Below are 18154 nucleotides of genomic sequence, written 5' to 3'. Positions count from 1 at the left end.
TTTGGTAATGCAATAGTTGGTCAAATACCTATCAGGGCCCGCACAAGCCACAAACCTCCACTGTACAATAAATTATAATCGAGGAAGGCTGCACTGTCCGCAGGAGGTTCAAAGGGGGCACCATAACACAAGTTTCACGCACACACGTCCTGCTAAAATGTATAGTCCCGCGCCGTATGTCAACCAAGCAGGAAATCCTTCTCCAGCGGATTAATTGCGGAATACAATTTTAGAATAACGAAGCACCGGCATGGAATCAGAGAAACAAGTTCAATCAACAGGTGGGTCTCAAAATATAAACGGTGTCTCAAGTCTATCGATACAACTAATCGAACAAACCTATTAAAAGCCGGTTATCGATAGTTTACGGAATGCTAACAGCTAGGTAGCTAGGTTAGCCAGTTTAACTCTGACCCGAATGTGACGCGTTTCACTTTATAGTTTACTAATTTGGCTGATGACACATAGCAAGACTCCGATTTCTTTCATAAATAACCACACATGAGATGATCAACTGGCTGGATTTTTTGTTGGTACGGACTAACGAATGAAAGTCAAAGTGATTGCTAGTTGTCCGCTATCCTCATAGACCTCAATGCACATGCGTAGGGCATACTATATGACTTGGTTCTAAACTGGCTTTATTTAATTTTCAATAAGGGATCTGAATTTGATTTTTAAAAAAGTATTATCCACCGCTAACTAACTAAATAATCCATAGCCGCGAGAAGTAGGGGTGCCGAAGATGCTGCTGCACCCCCCTCATCAAAATGAGTGTACTATGCTTAATTACTCTATTAGCGGGAAAAATACTCCTCAGGTGAAATACTCCTCAGGTGTGTGTTAAATAAACTGCTGAAACAGTATTAGCTAAAAAGTCCTTGCTAATGACTTGTGATATGTGTACCCTCAGGAGAGGATGTGCCTGACCCGGAGGAGGAGGAGAAGAGGCTGGCGGCAGCAGCCCGGGAAGCCAACCGGCTATCTGAGCTGCGGCTGGTGCTGTTGGGCTGGAGGTGGCCTGGGAAGAGCCTCACAGGCAACACCATCCTGGGCCGCGAGGAGTTCCGCCTAGAACGGGCAGCCGAGTTCTGTGTCAAGCGTCAGACTGAGGTGGAGGGGCGCCAGGTGACAGTGATAGACACGCCGGGCTGGTTCTCAGCCCAGACAACGCCTCCCCTCTACCAGCAGGAGATGGTACGGGGCGCCTCTATGTGTGGTCCCCCTGGCCCCCACGCCTTCCTGCTTGTCATCCCCGTGGGCATGTTTACCGAGGTGGATCGGAGCCGCATCGAGGAGCACCTGGCCCTGTTTGGGGAGCACGTGTGGAGGCATACTATTCTAGTGTTCACTTGGGCTGAGGTACTGAGGAACATGTCCATTGAGAGACACATCAAGCGGGAGGGGAAGGATCTGCAGTGGGTGTTGGAAAAGTGCAAGAGGAGGTACTTTGTCATCAATAACTGCATATTTGGGGAGCACCCCCAACTGAGGCGGCTCATGGAGAAGATAGAGAAGGTGGTGGCGGAGGAGGGCATCTATAGCCCAGAGGAGGTGGAGGAGAAGAAACATCTGGACCAAAACCAGAACCAAAACCAGAACCGGGAGCTTGGGGCAAGGCCCAAAGTGAACTCTGCTGTAGGATTGGCCAAACTGGACGTGGACCCGCCCCACAGTGAGTGACAGCTTTACTGACAACTCAGACATAGTCTGGTACCAGGAAACAGCAGTCTCATAGGCTAAACCTCAGACTGGGTGAAATGTATAATCTTTGCTCTTCACTCCAAAACATTTGAACTTGCATTACAGTTGTATTATTCCACTTACGGTAACTGTATTTGAATTACTCATGTAGTAGTCATGTACCATGTAGTGTGGAATTAGTCTCACTACCTCTCCCCTCAACCCTTTTTAACATTTCTTCCTTCAATTTTTTCTATGCTAACCATAACTCTTCTCTCAATCCATTAGGATTGTCCAGGACAGGGCAATATTCCTCTCCAGTAATATCAATATTGCCATTAACTAGCCTAGATAGTTTCACATAGACATGACAATGACGGTTCCTTCCAATTATATTACATCTGTTATGTGTCCATTTTCAGATTCAGTGGATGGACTGACTGACTAAAGGAGAGATGGTGAGCCACCACAGTACCGATTTTAAGAGCTGCTGGATCTACATCCATACATCACCCGTAACCTCAAGGCCTGTATTCACACATTGTCTCAGTGTTGATCTAGAATCAGTTTGCCTTTGAGATCATAATGAATGAGACCGGTGAGGGGCGACCTAATCCTAGCACTCGTACTCTGAGACAATTTATGAATACAGACCCAGATTATTTTAGAGTTTTAAGATAATAAAAATATTTATATCAGTGTGAGCGATATTATCTGTAACTGGATGTAGGCTAACATTATGCTGTTTGAGACTGTTACCTCCCACCAATGACAGCTCTGATGAAATGTATCTATTTGGGGATTAGATTTTTACTGATTTGGTTTGCACATGAAATTTTAAAAGAAATATGACCAAGAACAAGAAAAAAAATCACAGACATTCATACAGGACGATGAAAGAAACCCTAAATGACCAATCTGTACTAGTATTTTTTTTATTTTACCTTTATTTAACTAGACATGTCAGTTAAGAAGAAATTCTTATTTTCAATGACAGCCTAGGAACAGTGGGTTAACTGCCTTGTTCAGGGGCAGAACGACAGATTTTTACCTTGTCAGCTCGGGGATTCGCTCTTGCAACCTTTTGGTTACAAGTCCAACGCTCTAACCACTAGGCTACCTGCTACCTGCCTAGTGGTTAGAGCGAGGGCCTAGTATCGGCTACCTGCCTAGTGGTTAGAGCTAGGGTAGATAGAGGGCCTACCCTTTGCTCCATGAAGGGAGGATAATGGGAAAACTACAGTACGAGACAAGTCTCTCTGAGGCTGGGACCGAGACAGGGAAGTCCCTATGATACTTCTTAACCAAGTATTTACAGTACATACTAGAAAGCAGGGCTCTACAGAGCAACCATTTCACTCTCATATGCGTCTGAAAATAGATGTGTGTTGATCAAGTATGAACACATGTGCGACTTGTGATTTATGGCCCCAGAAAATATTTTCTGTAGACATTTTCAAAGAATTTGTTTGTGTGATTAGCTACCTCTATGAAACAAAACAAAGAACTACGAAATCCATATAGCTATCCCACCTCGAGCAGCAACAGTGCCTGGGGAGGCTGTGCGCACTGAGGGAAGTGCTGAACGATACATTTTTAAGAAGCGCACTGGCATAGAAGTTGGTCGAATTTACCCGAAAGTCTACTAAAGTGGGACTTTGTCCTCGTGTTTCTTGGCAGTTTACATCGTTTTGTTCACTCTCTAGGTTTTTTTTTTTTTTTAATGTTAGAGTTTGCTCAACTGCTAGCGAAGAGACACGTTGGAGAATATCATCTCTCACAGACAGACATGTGAGTCCCACCGTTACAATGGTAAAGGCCCTCCCTTTTAAAGAGGCAGTTGAACATTTGTCTCGCCTAAGTGACTCAAATATTTAAGGTTAAATTGTAATTGATTGAGCATGGAACACTCTTAAAACCTTTTATTCATCAACTTTTTTTAAAGTCCTACATTTTTCTATTTAGGAGCACATGTGCTCATTGTAAAACATGTCAGTGTAGAGCCCTGGACAGGTATTCTCTAGAATTGCACTACTAGGTTTTAAAATGTTTAATAATTGTCTGCGAAAATGTTGTTCAGGGAATTGTGTGTGGAAAAGTTACCCAATTGTGACCAAACCTAAATTGGCATTTTAGACAATGTTTTATCAAGCACTTGAAGTGCAGGTACTGTTTTACTCTAGTAGAGAATACAAATATCTATGTCTGGGTTTTGTTCATGGGTGTGAAATGTTACATAAATATACAAAATCCACATGTATCAAACCCAACCTTCTATGCAAGCGTATAGCTACTGAAATGTAATTTAAAATGTAATTGTGTAATGATAAATTAATGACACATTGCATTTCATTTTTATATAGAATTTTGGCAGCTATATGCTTCCATAACACTCTAAGTAGGGTCGCTTAATTATTCAGATTAGTTAGAAATGAAACATGAATTACTAATCTGATGTAGAATTGCAACATGGCCCATGTTGATAGCATTGCAATAGGCTTAACACTGTGAGTACAAGTATGTCTCTTATCATATCATTATTGTCATCATATTATAACTTTTATATTATATACTGTAGGTCTTTTATTCTTAATTTCTTGATATTCTGACAATCAATACTAGCTAGTGGTAGGTACATGCACTAACTAACATCCAGTGGTGGGTATACTATGTATTTCTTTCAATGTTGATAATATATACAAACATCTCCATACTGATGATACACATTGATGTTACATAATATTCTGCTAGCTACACTTACGTGAATGCACATGTGCTGTAAGGGTTCTGAGTCAAGCAAAGTATCAGCACAGAAATATCTTAAAAGTTCTGTTTCGAGTTACCGCTGGTTGAGGGAGATGAGGTAGGTGTCATCTCTAGTCAGTGCAACTAGAGTAGTCTTTTGTTTCCCTTTATGATTGATGCTGTTTTGTTTGTGTGAAAAAAAACTATGATTTCTATATTTTGTCTATTGCTGTAGTAGACAATTCTATTTTTCCGAAAGTATCCAAATAAAGTGTATATTTTACTGAAATTTATGCGAACCTGTGACCTCCAGTGTTTTTGTCAAGTCCTTACTATCTGAAGGCAAAATATCAATTTATCTTTTCTCAATGCCTTGTATGCTCTCCGCTCCTGCTCAAAATCCATTGGAGGAGAAGCTCAGAGGGAAGGGACCATGGACCTTCTCCTCCAATATGGTTAAGAAGGCAAGGAGATTTGAGGAATCACAGAAAGACAAGTTGAGACCGACACTTGCTGATGACGGCTGATTGAGTGTTGTTTAAAGATTGCTATATCCTGGTCAATGTGTGGACTACCAAGTTCAGAGCCTGGTTTTGATTCAACATTTTACTAAGGATCTTCTACCATGTATAGGTTGTCCCTTTTTAAGTGGAGTCCTTGGTGTATCAGTCAATGGGGTGTGTGTCAGTGATTGAGATGTTATTGAAGTCAATAATGATTCATTAGAAATACTGCCAAAATCAACAGGCAGGCTGACAAATGAGAAGTTGTTTTTATGCTAACCATATGGATTTCTGCACTATTTCTCTCAAACACACTGACGTGTGAACCGATCAATTCCAATATTTAAACTGGAGATTCAATGAAGACAAATTGCTGTGACAGTAATTAAAAACTGCAAGACAAATAATGGAATGTTTGGAGGAAGTGTTTTTAAGCTGAAATGCTACTTAAAAAAGCTAGGCTACTAAAAAGCTACTAATAAAATGGACGTTTGGGTATTTTATTCGGATCCCCATTAGCTGCTACTCAGCATAGGCTGGTGACTAGCCTTCGTTGTGTTTTCGCTGGTACAGTGAAAGAACATGATTTTTGTTGAGTGTATGCTGGTCCAACATGTTCAAACTGCAAAAACACGTCTCATTCATTCGTCTTTCTAACCAGTGTTGCCAACTAATTTTCAGGGTAAGTTGCTAGAGGCAAGTTGATTTGTTGCTAAAAGACGTGATGTCATTGCGCGATGACGTAAAACTTCGTCATTACGTAGAATACGCAATAACGTTACTCAAATTGACTGGCCATCTCGGCAAAAAAATATGATTTGACATTTTGTTCAGGTACAGACACCCACTCTTTTCTGTACAATTTTGATTGAGACATGTTGATTGATGTTGTAAGTTCTGTTCAAGATCAAACATTCGTGACCAACTATATTCATTGGGTTTGACTCGTCGAACCCGTAATACTGCTGCTGCAGTCAGCCAACAATGATTTGCAATTTGCTGAAATTGCTGCTAGCCTGCTGCTGGCGACGTCACTCACAATGCACTTTTACAGCCAGGCACGTGTGTTGTGACAGTGTGTGACAGAGAAAATCGTTGTGTCATTTAGAGGGAAAATGCGTGCACAAAACCCTGACCTCAATCCTATAGAAAATTTGTGGGCAGAACGGAAAAGGCGTGTGCGAGCAAGGAGGCCTACAAACCTGACTCAGATCAAATTTTATTTGTCACATACACATGGTTAGTAGATGTTAATGCGAGTGTAGCGAAATGCTTGTGCTTCTAGTTCCGACAATGCAGTAATAACCAACGAGTAATCTAACCTAACAATTTCACAACAACTACCTTATAAACACAAGTGTAAAGGGATGAAGAATATGTACATAAAAGTATATGAATGAGCACTGCATCGCAGTGCTAGCTGCGCCACCAGAGTCTCTGGGTTCGCGCCCAGGCTCTGTCGCAGCCGGCCGCGACTGGGAGGTCCGTGGGGCGACGCACAATTGGCCTAGCGTCGTCCGGGTTAGGGAGGGTTTGGCCGGTAGGGATATCCTATATATATATATATATATATATATATATATATATATATATATGAATGAGTGATGGTACAGAACGGCATAGGCAAGATGCAATATATGGTATAGAGTACAGTATATACATATGAGATGAGTAATGTAGGGTATGTAAACATTATATTAAGTGGCATTGCTTAAAGTGGCTAGTGATACATTTTTTACATACATTTTTCCATTATTGAAGTGGCTGGAGTTGAGTCAGTATGTTGGCAGCAGCCACTCAATGTTAGCGGGGTGAACAGGCAGTGGCTCGGGTGGTTGTTGTCCTTGATGATCTTTATGGCCTTCCTGTGACATCGGGTGGTGTAGGTGTCCTGGAGGGCAGGTAGTTTGCCCCCCGTGATGCGTTGTGCAGACCTCACTACCCTCTGGAGAGCCTTACGGTTGTGGGCGGAGCAGTTGCCGTACCAGGCGGTGATACAGCCGAAAGGATGCTCTCGATTGTGCATCTGTAAAAGTTTGTGAGTGCTTTTGGTGACAAGCCGAATTTCTTCAGCCTCCTGAGGTTGAAGAGGCGCTGCTGCGCCTTCTTCACCACGCTGTCTGTGTGGGTGGTCCAATTCAGTTTGTCCGTGATGTGTATGCCGAGGAACTTAAAACTTTCTACCCTCTCCACTACTGTCCCGTCGATGTGGATAGGGGGGTGCTCCCTCTGCTGTTTCCTGAAGTCCACGATCATCTCCTTTGTTTTGTTGACGTTGAGTGGGAGGTTATTTTCCTGACACCACACTCCGAGGGCCCTCACCTCCTCCCTGTAGGCCGTCTCGTCGTTGTTGGTAATCAAGCCTACCACTGTAGTGTCGTCTGCAAACTTGATGATTGAGTTGGAGGCGTGCATGGCCACGCAGTCGTGGGTGAACAGGGAGTACAGGAGAGGGCTCAGAACGCACCCTTGTGGTGCCCCAGTGTTGAGGATCAGCGGGGTGGAGATGTTATTACCTACTCTCACCACCTGGGGGCGGCCCGTCAGGAAGTCCAGTACCCAGTTGCACAGGGCGGGGTCGAGACCCAGGGTCTCGAGCTTGATGAGGGTACTTGGAGGGTACTATGGTGTTAAATGCTGAGCTGTAGTCGATGAACAGCATTCTCACATAGGTATTCCTCTTGTCCAGATGGGTTAGGGCAGTGTGCAGTGTGGTTGCGATTGCGTCGTCTGTGGACCTATTGGGGCGGTAAGCAAATTGGAGTGGGTCTAGGGTGTCAGGTAGGGTGGAGGTGATATGGTCCTTGACTAGTCTCTCAAAGCACTTCATGATGACGGAAGTGAGTGCTACGGGGCGGTAGTTGTTTAGCTCAGTTACCGTAGCTTTCTTGGGAACAGGAACAATGGTGGCCCTCTTGAAGCATGTGGGAACAGCAGACTGGGATAAGGATTGATTGAATATGTCCGTAAACACACCAGCCAGCTGGTCTGCGCATGCTCTGAGGACACGGCTGGGGATGCCGTCTGGGCCTGCAGCCTTGCGAGGGTTAACACGTTTAAATGTTTTACTCACGTCGGCTGCAGTGAAGGAGAGTCCACAGGTTTTGGTAGCGGGCCGTGTCAGTGGCACTGTATTGTCCTCAAAGCGAGCAGGAGGAAGTGGCCAAAATTCACCCAACTTATTGTGGGAAGCTTGTGGAAGGCTACCCGAAACGTTTGACATAAGTTAAACAATTTAAAGGCAATTCTACCAAATACTAATTGAGTGTATGTAAACTTCTGACCCACTGGGAATGTGATGAAAGAAATAAAAGCTGAAATAAATCATTCTCTCTCTACTATTATTCTGACATTTCACATTCTTAAAATAAAGTAGTGATCCTAACTGAGCTAAGACAGGGAATTTGTACGAGGATTAAATGTCAGGAATTGTGAAAAACTGAGTTTAAATGTATTTGGCTAAGGTGTATGTAAATGTCCCGACTTCAACTGTATATATAAATTATAATTAGCCTATTTTGCATGTTATTTTGACATTCATTCATGTTACAGTTTGCAAACAATGTGAAAAAAAATCTTTTGAGTTCATAAAGTCGCACACAAACATGGTTTCTTGAGTAAGGCAGCTCCAAAAGGCAGGTGTTTCAGTCTAGCTCAGCGCTTTCTGTGGTGGAGGGGCAGCCAGCGAAAGCACAGAGTGTAGGCGTTGGTAATTCACTCTAGTTGCGCCGTGATTGGCTTAGTGTTCTGTCACTCATGGGGATACTACATCATCGCAGAATCCTCGGAGAGCTAGGCAGTTCAAGCGCTCTTGGGTGCTAAGCATAGATTTACATTTGAAGCGCCCGTCCAAGAAGGCTCAAGGTCATTGGCCACAGATAAAATGATGTCAAATCATGCTATATCTACCGTAGCTTTGATTGGACTGATCTTGTCAACATCATACTTTCAAAATCTTAGCTAGCAAGCTAGACAAGCAGTCATCATCATGAATCACATTGACAATCTACCGGCAAATCCTTTGCAATCCCTGTCATATGAAGAGAAAGCATAGATAAAACATATCAGTGCTCATCAGCCATTGGACATAAACAATACACAACAAGTAAGAAATTGCAAATGCAACAATGAGTGGTTTGGAAGGAATCAGTATTTTGCTTCCCTGCCTGCTATTTGGTGGAGAGGATGTGTGGTCCAAGTCTGGGTTTAAGGATTTAAACGTCTGTCTGAAAGGGTCACTTTTCCAAGCTTAAAAGGATAAACATTCACACGCTAGGTTGAATACATTGGCCATGCTTTCAATTCAGCATGACTTTGGAACTCGGAAATCTCAGACTTCGGTGCGTTCGAGACAACTGGGAACTTAGAAAAAATCGAGCCCCGGCTGGGAAAATAGACTGAACAAAAAATATTAACGCAACATGCAACAATTTTCAAGGATTTTACTGATTTACAGTTCATATAAGGAAACCAGTGAATTGAAATAAACCCATTAGGCTCTAATCTATGGATATCACATGACTGGGCAGGGGTGCAGCCATGGATGGGTCTGGGAGGGCATAGGCCCACCCACCTGGCAGCCAGACCCAGCAAATAAGAATGAGTTTTTCCCCACAAAAGGGCTTTATTACAGACAGAAATAATCCTCAGACGATCCCGCAGTTGATGAAGCCGGATGTAGAGGTCCTTGGTTGGTGTGGTTACACGTGTTCTGCAGTTGTGAGGCCGGTTGGACATACTACCAAATTCTCTAAACGACATTGGAGGCAGCTTGTGGTACAGAAATGAACATTAAGCTTTGGTGGACATGCCAATTGCATGCTCCCTCACAACTTGAGACATCTGTGGCATTGGGTTGTGTGACAAAACTGCACATTTTAGTGGCCTTTTATTGTCCCCAGCACAAGCTGTTCATGCTGTTTAATCAGTTTCTTGATATGCCACATCTGTCAGGTGGATTAATTATCTTGGCAAAGGAGAAATGCTCACTAACAGGGATGTAAAGACATTTGTGCACAACATTTGAGAGAAATAAGCTTTTTGTGCAAATGGAAATATCTGGGATCTTTTATTTCAGTTCATGAAAAATGGGACCAACACTTTACATGTTGCGTTTATATTTTTGTTCAGTATATTTTCCTTACTTTTTGACCACATAGGTCTACTAAAATTCTTCAAATGGTAAGTTGCGTCTCTCTCTCTCTCTCTATGCACTTTTTATTGAGTTACACAAATCCACAAGGAGTAGAAACCATATTTATTTAAGCAAGTCAGCCATATCAGCTATGGTTTTTCAAAAGGCAGTAAATGAGGCTGAATAAACTTTTCCGCTGCCAGATGAGGCTCCGCTGAGGTGTAGCGGTGGTAAGGATTCACTCCCATGTTTCTGAAATTAAACCTTTTAAAAATATATATTTTTTTAATTTAACCTTTATTTAACTAGGCAAGTCAGTGAAGAACAAATTCTTTTTTATAATGACAGCCTACCCCGGCCAAACCCGGACGACGATGGGCCAATTGTGCGCCGCCCTATGGGACTCCTAATCACGGCCGGATGTGATTCAGCATGGATTCGAACCAGGGACTGTAGTGACACCTCTTTGTGGGCACCGTTTGTCACCGTTATAGTGCAATTCATGTATTGTTTAGTGTTGTGTTGTGTAGTGGCTTTCCTAGTATGCATTAAAAATGAGTTTGCCCCACAAAGATTTACATACTAAAATTGCCACTGCAAACATCCTGCCCCCTCCCCTGACAATCCCACCCACAGTGATTGATTGACAGGCCAAACTATTAAATGGATAGTTCACCCAAATTACATAATGACACATTGGTTTCCTTACCCTAAGTGTCCACAGCAGCAGAGCCAATAAAATACATAATTTGAAGAAGAAAAATAAATGTGGTAATTCATGTCTTACAGTAAAACTCTGAATATGACTTGAATCTCAAGAGAAGAAAGGTTTCAAAACTGTCCTGAACATATAGGCCTAGACAATATCCAAAACAACTAACAATTACTTTTTATTGCAAAGTCATGTCTTTGTAATCAATTCCAAAACTAAATTCACCAATCTGCGGAGTAAAATCGTTAGAGTATTCAATAATTTATCTGTGTATTCTGGATGGAATAAAAATGCATTAGAATGTACCAGAGGCCACCAAAATAGCTTGTTTTGCAAAAGAAATATGCGGGGGGCAATCACCCCCAGGCCCACCCAGCCCGGACTCACTGGCTTGCTACTTTTTCTACTAAATGTACTTAAGGAAAACACTGTCACCAGCGAAAACACAACGAAAGCCTGATCACCTGCAAAAACACAATGAAGGCTGGCCTACCAATGAAAACAACGAAGGCTGTTCACCAGTGAAAACACAACGAAGGCTGTTCACCAGTGAGAACACAATGAAGTCTGGTCTGGTCAGACCAGCTTGACCAGCATCCGACCAGCATGGACCAGCATAGACCAGCTTGCAATTTATACTGGTCTATACTGTTTTTTTTTCAGCATGGAAGACTATCATGTGAACTCAATTGCATCCTATTCCAAATGGACCTGTACTCTATGAAAAGGTTGCACCACTAGATGGCAATAAGACATCATGTTTGTACTTATAAAACAGCATTCAGTTGACAAAACCTACAAAAAGAATGCTATGGTATTAATATTAGATGGGTGGTTGCCAGGGTTTTACCAGATTATTATGCTCATGGACATGTTGTTTAATATACTATAACAATACTATAATATATGTATAATTACGCAATAAGGCCCGAGGAGGTGTGGTATATGGCCAATATACCACGGCTAATGGCTGTTCTTATGCACGACGAGTGCCTGGATACAGCTCTTAGCCGTAGTATATTGGCCATATACCACAAACCCCCGAGATGCCTTATTGATATTATAAACAGGTTACCAACGTAATTAGAGTAATACAAATATGTTTTGTCATACTCGTGGTATACGGTCTGATATACCACGGCTGTCAGCCAATCAGGATTCAGAACTCGAACCACCCAGTTTATAATAAATTATAGTACAGTGTTGGACTGCCGTCTGACACCACTACAAAACACTGACAGTATAGAGTGCACCTCTCCATTCCCTACATGCCCTCTACACCCCTGTCCTCACCTCAAGTGGCCCACCTGAGGTGGGGTATAGAGTCATGTAGAAATGTTGTTGGTGCTTCAGATGGTGTCCCTGGAGCTTTCTTCTGCATGTCTCCGTCCCTTTTTGCAGTGTTACTCCTGTTTAGTGTATTTCCCCAGCGGTAGTGTTTGGTGAAGCAGGTTCTGGTGACAGTCCGGATATATGATGAGTATTCCTCAAAGGGGGGTTTTTCTGGATTGGTGACTTTTTCTTTACAATGGCTATTCTTTTCTGTTTCCTACAGGGATGGTTTAAAATGCTTCCATCTTGCTGTTATTTATTTACCACATCACGGTTTATCAGGAAGAACGGGATGACAATTGTGTGTGTGTGTGTGTGCACCCACATGTTGGTGTGTGTGTGGTCCACTCTCTGACCCCTCATGCACAGAAAGCTCCAGGTGCTGGCTTTGGATCCCCCCTAACACACTCCACTGGTCCATCGCTGTAGTGCTGATCCTAAAAACACACAAACGTTTTACCTAAACAAGTCTAGCAGCAGTGACTTCCCCAGCCAGTCAAAGAGCCCCTCATATCTCAACATCTGTTCGATGAAACCTGCTTTCAATTTATCCCCAAACACACCTGTTTACACGCACGCACACACACACACACTTCTTGTTTACAAAGTCAGAATCACAGCCTCAGTGAGACGCATCAAGACAGACACTCATGCTGCCGCGCCGCGTGTAGCCTAGCTGTCAGACGCAGAGCTGCCGAGCTCATCCGAAACTCTAATTAAATCTGCCGGCGTTGGAGCTACATTTTTTTAACAACCAACAGGCTTCTGTTGTGTAAAGACTGTAGACAGTTCTGCTGTCTTCACGTGTTGTTTGAAGGGAAGAGAGTTATCAATTTGCATTTGTGTATCAGCTTCAAAAAGGCATTATCCCCCGGCTTCTGTCTAATTGCCATCATCTGTATATGCACACAAAACTGAGCACAGCCACGAAACAAGAGACAGAAAACTTGAAATGGATTTTGGATTATACCAACTGAAGTTTTTGGTGTCATATTTAAATGAAACGTATCTGTTAGGGGGTCTAGTGGCTTGGGGGTACAGAATACTAAGGTTTAATACAAGCATCCTGTCTCTCGCCTCACTCTGTGTGCGCTATTCATTTATTTATCCACAACAGCAGGGATTACAAGATTCAACAGTGAATTTGGGTTGGATAGGACAGTTTTGCAGCTGCTAGAGGGTTTTTTGGAACTCAATGATTTATAACAAGCTTGGCATTTGAATGAGATGCCGCCACAATATTTCCTCTTAACCCTCATCATATAACCCTTAATCCTCACCTCAAAACTTAATTTCAGGAGAGATTGTGGCCACTGCTTTGGCTGAATTGCTTTGAGAAACACATTGATGTAGAGGCTAGACCCAGCAGACTACCTTACTTTACCCAGCCGTAGTCATTTCACCTTTGCCTCTATGCCTCAAACATCCTTTCCTCTTTATTTTTTTACGTCTTCTTATATCAAGCCGGGGAAAAATACTGTCTACCCTAGCGCTCCACTGAGGAAAACACTCTTCTTGCTGATTCCTCCTCAGAGATGGAGAGCTGTCAGCAACACACACGCACACACACGCACGCACACACACACACGCACACGCACGCACACACACACAGTGGTGGAAAAAGTACCTGATTGTCATACTTGAGTAAAAGTTAAAGATACCTTAATAGAAAAAGACTCAAGTAAAAATGAAAGTCACCCAGTAAAATACTACTAGAGTAAAAGTATTTGATTTTCAAGTATTTGATTTTAAATATACCTAAGTAAATGCAATTGCTAAAATGTACTTAAGTATCAAAAGTAAAAGTAGAAATCATTTCAAATGACTTATATTAAGCAAACTAGACGGCGCAATTGTCTTTATTTTTTTATGTATCGATAAGCAGGAGCACACTCCAACACTCAGACATCATTTACAAACGAAGCATTTGTGTTTAGTGAGTCCGCCAGATCAGAGGCAGAAGGGAGGACCATGTGTTGTCCTGATAACTGCGTAAATTCAGTGGCGTGCCGTGGGCCTGGGGCCTGGGCCTTCAGTGAGGTACTACACAGTCCCATCCGAATTAATCCACCTCTTATTACCATCATTATGATGCCATGGCTCTAGACACTATACATTTAGACAGAAACGCAGTATAACCAGGCGTTGCGTCACCTTGAAATTGACAAATTGACATTTTTGGGTAAACAGTGTTTACCCAAAAACATGACACAATCAATGAGTCTTTTCAATATTTCCCTTCACCTTTTCATTGTGCAGCTCCGTTGCCCTGCGCGCTTTTTCTTTGAGCTGTAGATCCACTCCGGTGTCCCCAAAAGTTTTCAAAAGCACCATTGCTTGTAAGTGCCCAGCCGTACTTTAGTGTCTCGTTGCTGCCTTGGTTAGACAACTCAAGTTTGCAAAGCCAGTGTGGCTGTCACGACTTCCGCCGAAGTCGGCCCTTCTCCTTGTTCGGGTGGTGTTCGGCGGTCGACGTCACCGGCTTTCTAGTCACCACCGATCCATTTTTCTGTTTCGTTTTGTTTTGTCTGTATTATACACACCTGGTTTCAATTCCCCTATTATGTTCCCTATTTAACCCTCTGGCTTTCATTTCTGTTTTGTCCGTGATTGTTTGTTACGTTAGTGGTTGTTGTTTTTCTTATATGTTTTGTAATTATTCCCTTTGTGGAATTTTGCTGAGATTTTTTGAGTAAACGTTTTGTGTTTCGCTCAACACTGGTGTCCTGCATTTGACTCTGCTACTTCGCCACACACAACCCTGACAGAATCACGGACCAAACTTCAAATGGAGTCAGCAGGCGCAGCCAGTCCCTCTCTCCCAGTCGAGGAGCAAGTTCAACAGCACGTGACCATGTTACACAGTTTAGGGACCGCCATGGATCGCGTGCTGCAGACTATGGACCGATGGGAGAGAGGAAGTCTCCCGGTAAATCATACCCCATCAACCCCACCCGCGCATCTCCCTACTCCACCGGTCATCCCTCCATCGTCAGGACCCAGTGGGATTCGGCTCTCGCTCCCAGGAGCGTATGACGGTACAGCCGCCGGGTGTCAGGGGTTCCTCCTACAGTTGGAGTTATACCTGGCAACTGTTCATCCGACCCCTTCAGGACGAGAGAGAGTGGGCGCCCTCATCTCCTGTCTGACTGGTAAGGCCCTGGAGTGGGCCAACGCCATCTGGGGAAGAGAGGGCCAAACCCTGGATGACTATGATGACTTCTCTCGCCGCTTCCGGGCGGTCTTTGATCATCCACCTGAAGGGAGAGCGGCGGGAGAGCGTTTGTTCCATCTCAGACAGGGGATGAGGAGCGCTCAAGATTTCGCCCTGGACTTCCGTACTCTGGCCGCTGGTGCGGGATGTAATGAGCGGGCCCTGATCGATCACTACAGGTGTAGTCTACGAGAGGACGTTCGTAGGGAGTTAGCCTGCAGGGACACCACTCTTAACCTGGACCAGCTGGTGGATTTATCTATCCGGCTGGATAACCTGTTGGCCTCCCGCGGACGTCTAGATCGGGGTCCACCCGTTCCATTACCCAGCCCCTTGGATCCTACACCGATGGAGTTAGGAGGGGCTGCTAGAAGGGAGACCGGAGGGAGGACCACTCCATGCACCAACTGTGGACGCAGAGGACACACTGCTGTCCGGTGCTGGGGTGTTTCTCCTGGAAGTCGAGGTAGCAGGCGGAGCACTGATGGGTCATCTCCGGTGAGTAGGCACACAACTCACCCAGAGTCTTCTGTTGCGCACATGTGGTTACATATAGAATTTCCTGAGTTTTCCTCGCATCCCCAGCATAAGGCGCTAGTAGATTCAGGCGCAGCTGGGAACTTTATTGATCGCTCTTTAGCACATAGATTAGGGATCCCTATTATTCCTGTTGATGTTCCCTTCCCTGTACATGCCTTAGATAGTTGTCCTTTGGGGTCGGGGCTGATTGGGGAGGTCACAGCGCCCATCGCTATGAGAACGCAGGGGGATCACGAGGAGAGAATTAGTCTCTTTTTGATCGACTCTCCTGCGTTTCCTGTTGTGTTGGGTCTTCCCTGGTTGGCCTCTCATGATCCGATTATTTCGTGGCAACAGAGGACTCTCAAGGGATGGTCCTGTCAGTGTTCAGGTAGATGTGTAGGTGTTTCCTTAGGTGCCACTACGGTGGAAAGTCCAAACCAGGTTTCCAACATGCACATTCCTCCCGAATATGCCGATTTGGCACTCGCCTTCTGTAAGAAGAAGGCGACTCAATTACCACCCCATCGACCGGGGGATTGTGCGATAGATCTCTTGGTAGACGCTACACTTCCCAGGAGTCACGTGTATCCTCTGTCACAGGAGGAGACGGTGGCTATGGAGACATATGTCACCGAATCTCTGGGACAGGGATACATTCGGCCTTCCATCTCACCTGTCTCCTCGAGTTTCTTTTTTGTGAAGAAGAAGGATGGAGGTTTGCGCCCGTGTATTGATTATCGAGGATTAAATAAGATCACGGTAAAATACAGTTACCCGCTACCACTCATAGCCAGTATGACCGAGTCATTACACGGGGCGCGCTTCTTCACAAAATTGGACCTCAGGAGCGCTTACAACCTGGTGCGTATTAAGGGGGGAGATGAGTGGAAGACAGCATTTAGCACCACTTCTGGCATTATGAGTACCTCGTCATGCCGTACGGGTTGATGAATGCTCCATCAGTCTTCCAATCATTTGTGAATGAGATCTTCAGGGACCTGCACGGGCAGGGTGTAGTGGTATATATAGATGACATTCTAATATACTCCGCTACACGCGCCGAGCATGTGTCCCTGGTGCGTAGGGTGCTTGGTCGACTGTTGGAGCATGACCTGTACGTCAAGGCTGAGAAATGTCTGTTCTTCCAACGATCCATCTCCTTCCTAGGGTACCGCTTTTCAGCGTCAGGGGTAGAGATGGAGAATGACCGCATTTCAGCCGTGTGTAATTGGCCGACTCCAACCACGGTAAAGGAGGTGCAGCGGTTTTTAGGGTTTGCCAACTACTACCGGAGATTTATCCGGGGTTTTGGTCAGGTAGCGGCTCCCATTACCTCACTGCTGAAGGGAGGACCGGTGCGACTGCAGTGGACAGCTGGGGCGGACAGGGCTTTTGGTCACCTGAAGGCTCTGTTTACCTCGGCTCCAGTTCTGGCTCATCCTGATCCTTCCTTAGCATTCATAGTTGAGGTGGACGCGTCCGAGGCGGGGATAGGGGCTGTGCTGTCTCAGCGTTCGGGTACGCCACCAAAGCTCCGCCCCTGTGCATTCCTTTCGAAGAAGCTCAGCCCGGCGGAGCGAAACTATGATGTGGGGGACCGGGAGTTGCTGGCTGTTGTCATGGCTCTGAAAGCGTGGAGACACTGGCTTGAGGGGGCTAGACACCCTTTTCTCATTTGGACTGACCACCGCAATCTGGAGTACATCCGGGCAGCGAGGAGAATGAACCCTCGCCAGGCAAGGTGGGCCATGTTTTTCACCCGTTTTGATTTCACCCTTACCTACAAACCAGGTTCCCAGAACGTTAAGGCAGATGCACTGTCCCGGCTGTATGATACAGAGGAGAGGTCCACAGATCCCACTCCCATAATTACAGCCTCTCGCCTGGTGGCACCGGTGGTGTGGGAGGTGGACGCGGACATCGAACGGGCGTCACGTACAGAGTCCATCCCACATGACTGTCCAGCGGGGCGTCTGTACGTTCCGTTTGATGTCCGCGATCGTTTGATCTGTTGGGCTCATACGTCACCCTCCTCTGGTCATCCTGGTATCGGTCGGACGGTGCGCTGCCTTTCTGGGAAGTACTGGTGGCCCACTTTAGCTAAGGACGTGCGGGTTTATGTTTCCTCCTGTTCGGTATGTGCACAGTGCAAGGCACCTAGACATCTGCCCAGAGGGAAATTACAACCCCTTCCCGTTCCACAGCGACCATGGTCACACCTATCGGTGGATTTCGTGACGGATCTTCCCCCGTCGCGGGGTAACACCACGATCCTGGTCGTTGTGGATCGGTTTTCTAAGTCCTGCCGT

At 44.8% G+C, this 18154-nt stretch overlaps 1 protein-coding gene across 1 annotated transcript; it reads left to right on the top strand.

Moving 5' to 3' along the window:
• The first annotated feature begins 95 nt into the window (after window positions 1–95).
• Window positions 96–4120, top strand: gimap4 (GTPase IMAP family member 4). Its single transcript, XM_071329045.1, has 3 exons — window positions 96–281; window positions 914–1675; window positions 2106–4120. The coding sequence occupies exons 1-3, from the start codon at window positions 251–253 to the stop codon at window positions 2129–2131; spliced, it is 819 nt and encodes a 272-aa protein (XP_071185146.1). The 5' UTR covers window positions 96–250; the 3' UTR covers window positions 2132–4120.
• Window positions 4121–18154: the final 14034 nt, after the last annotated feature.

This window comes from Salvelinus alpinus, chromosome 10 (genome assembly GCF_045679555.1).
Source record: "Salvelinus alpinus chromosome 10, SLU_Salpinus.1, whole genome shotgun sequence".
NCBI lineage: Eukaryota > Metazoa > Chordata > Actinopteri > Salmoniformes > Salmonidae > Salvelinus > Salvelinus alpinus.
This window is presented reverse-complemented; position numbering and strand designations above follow the sequence as displayed.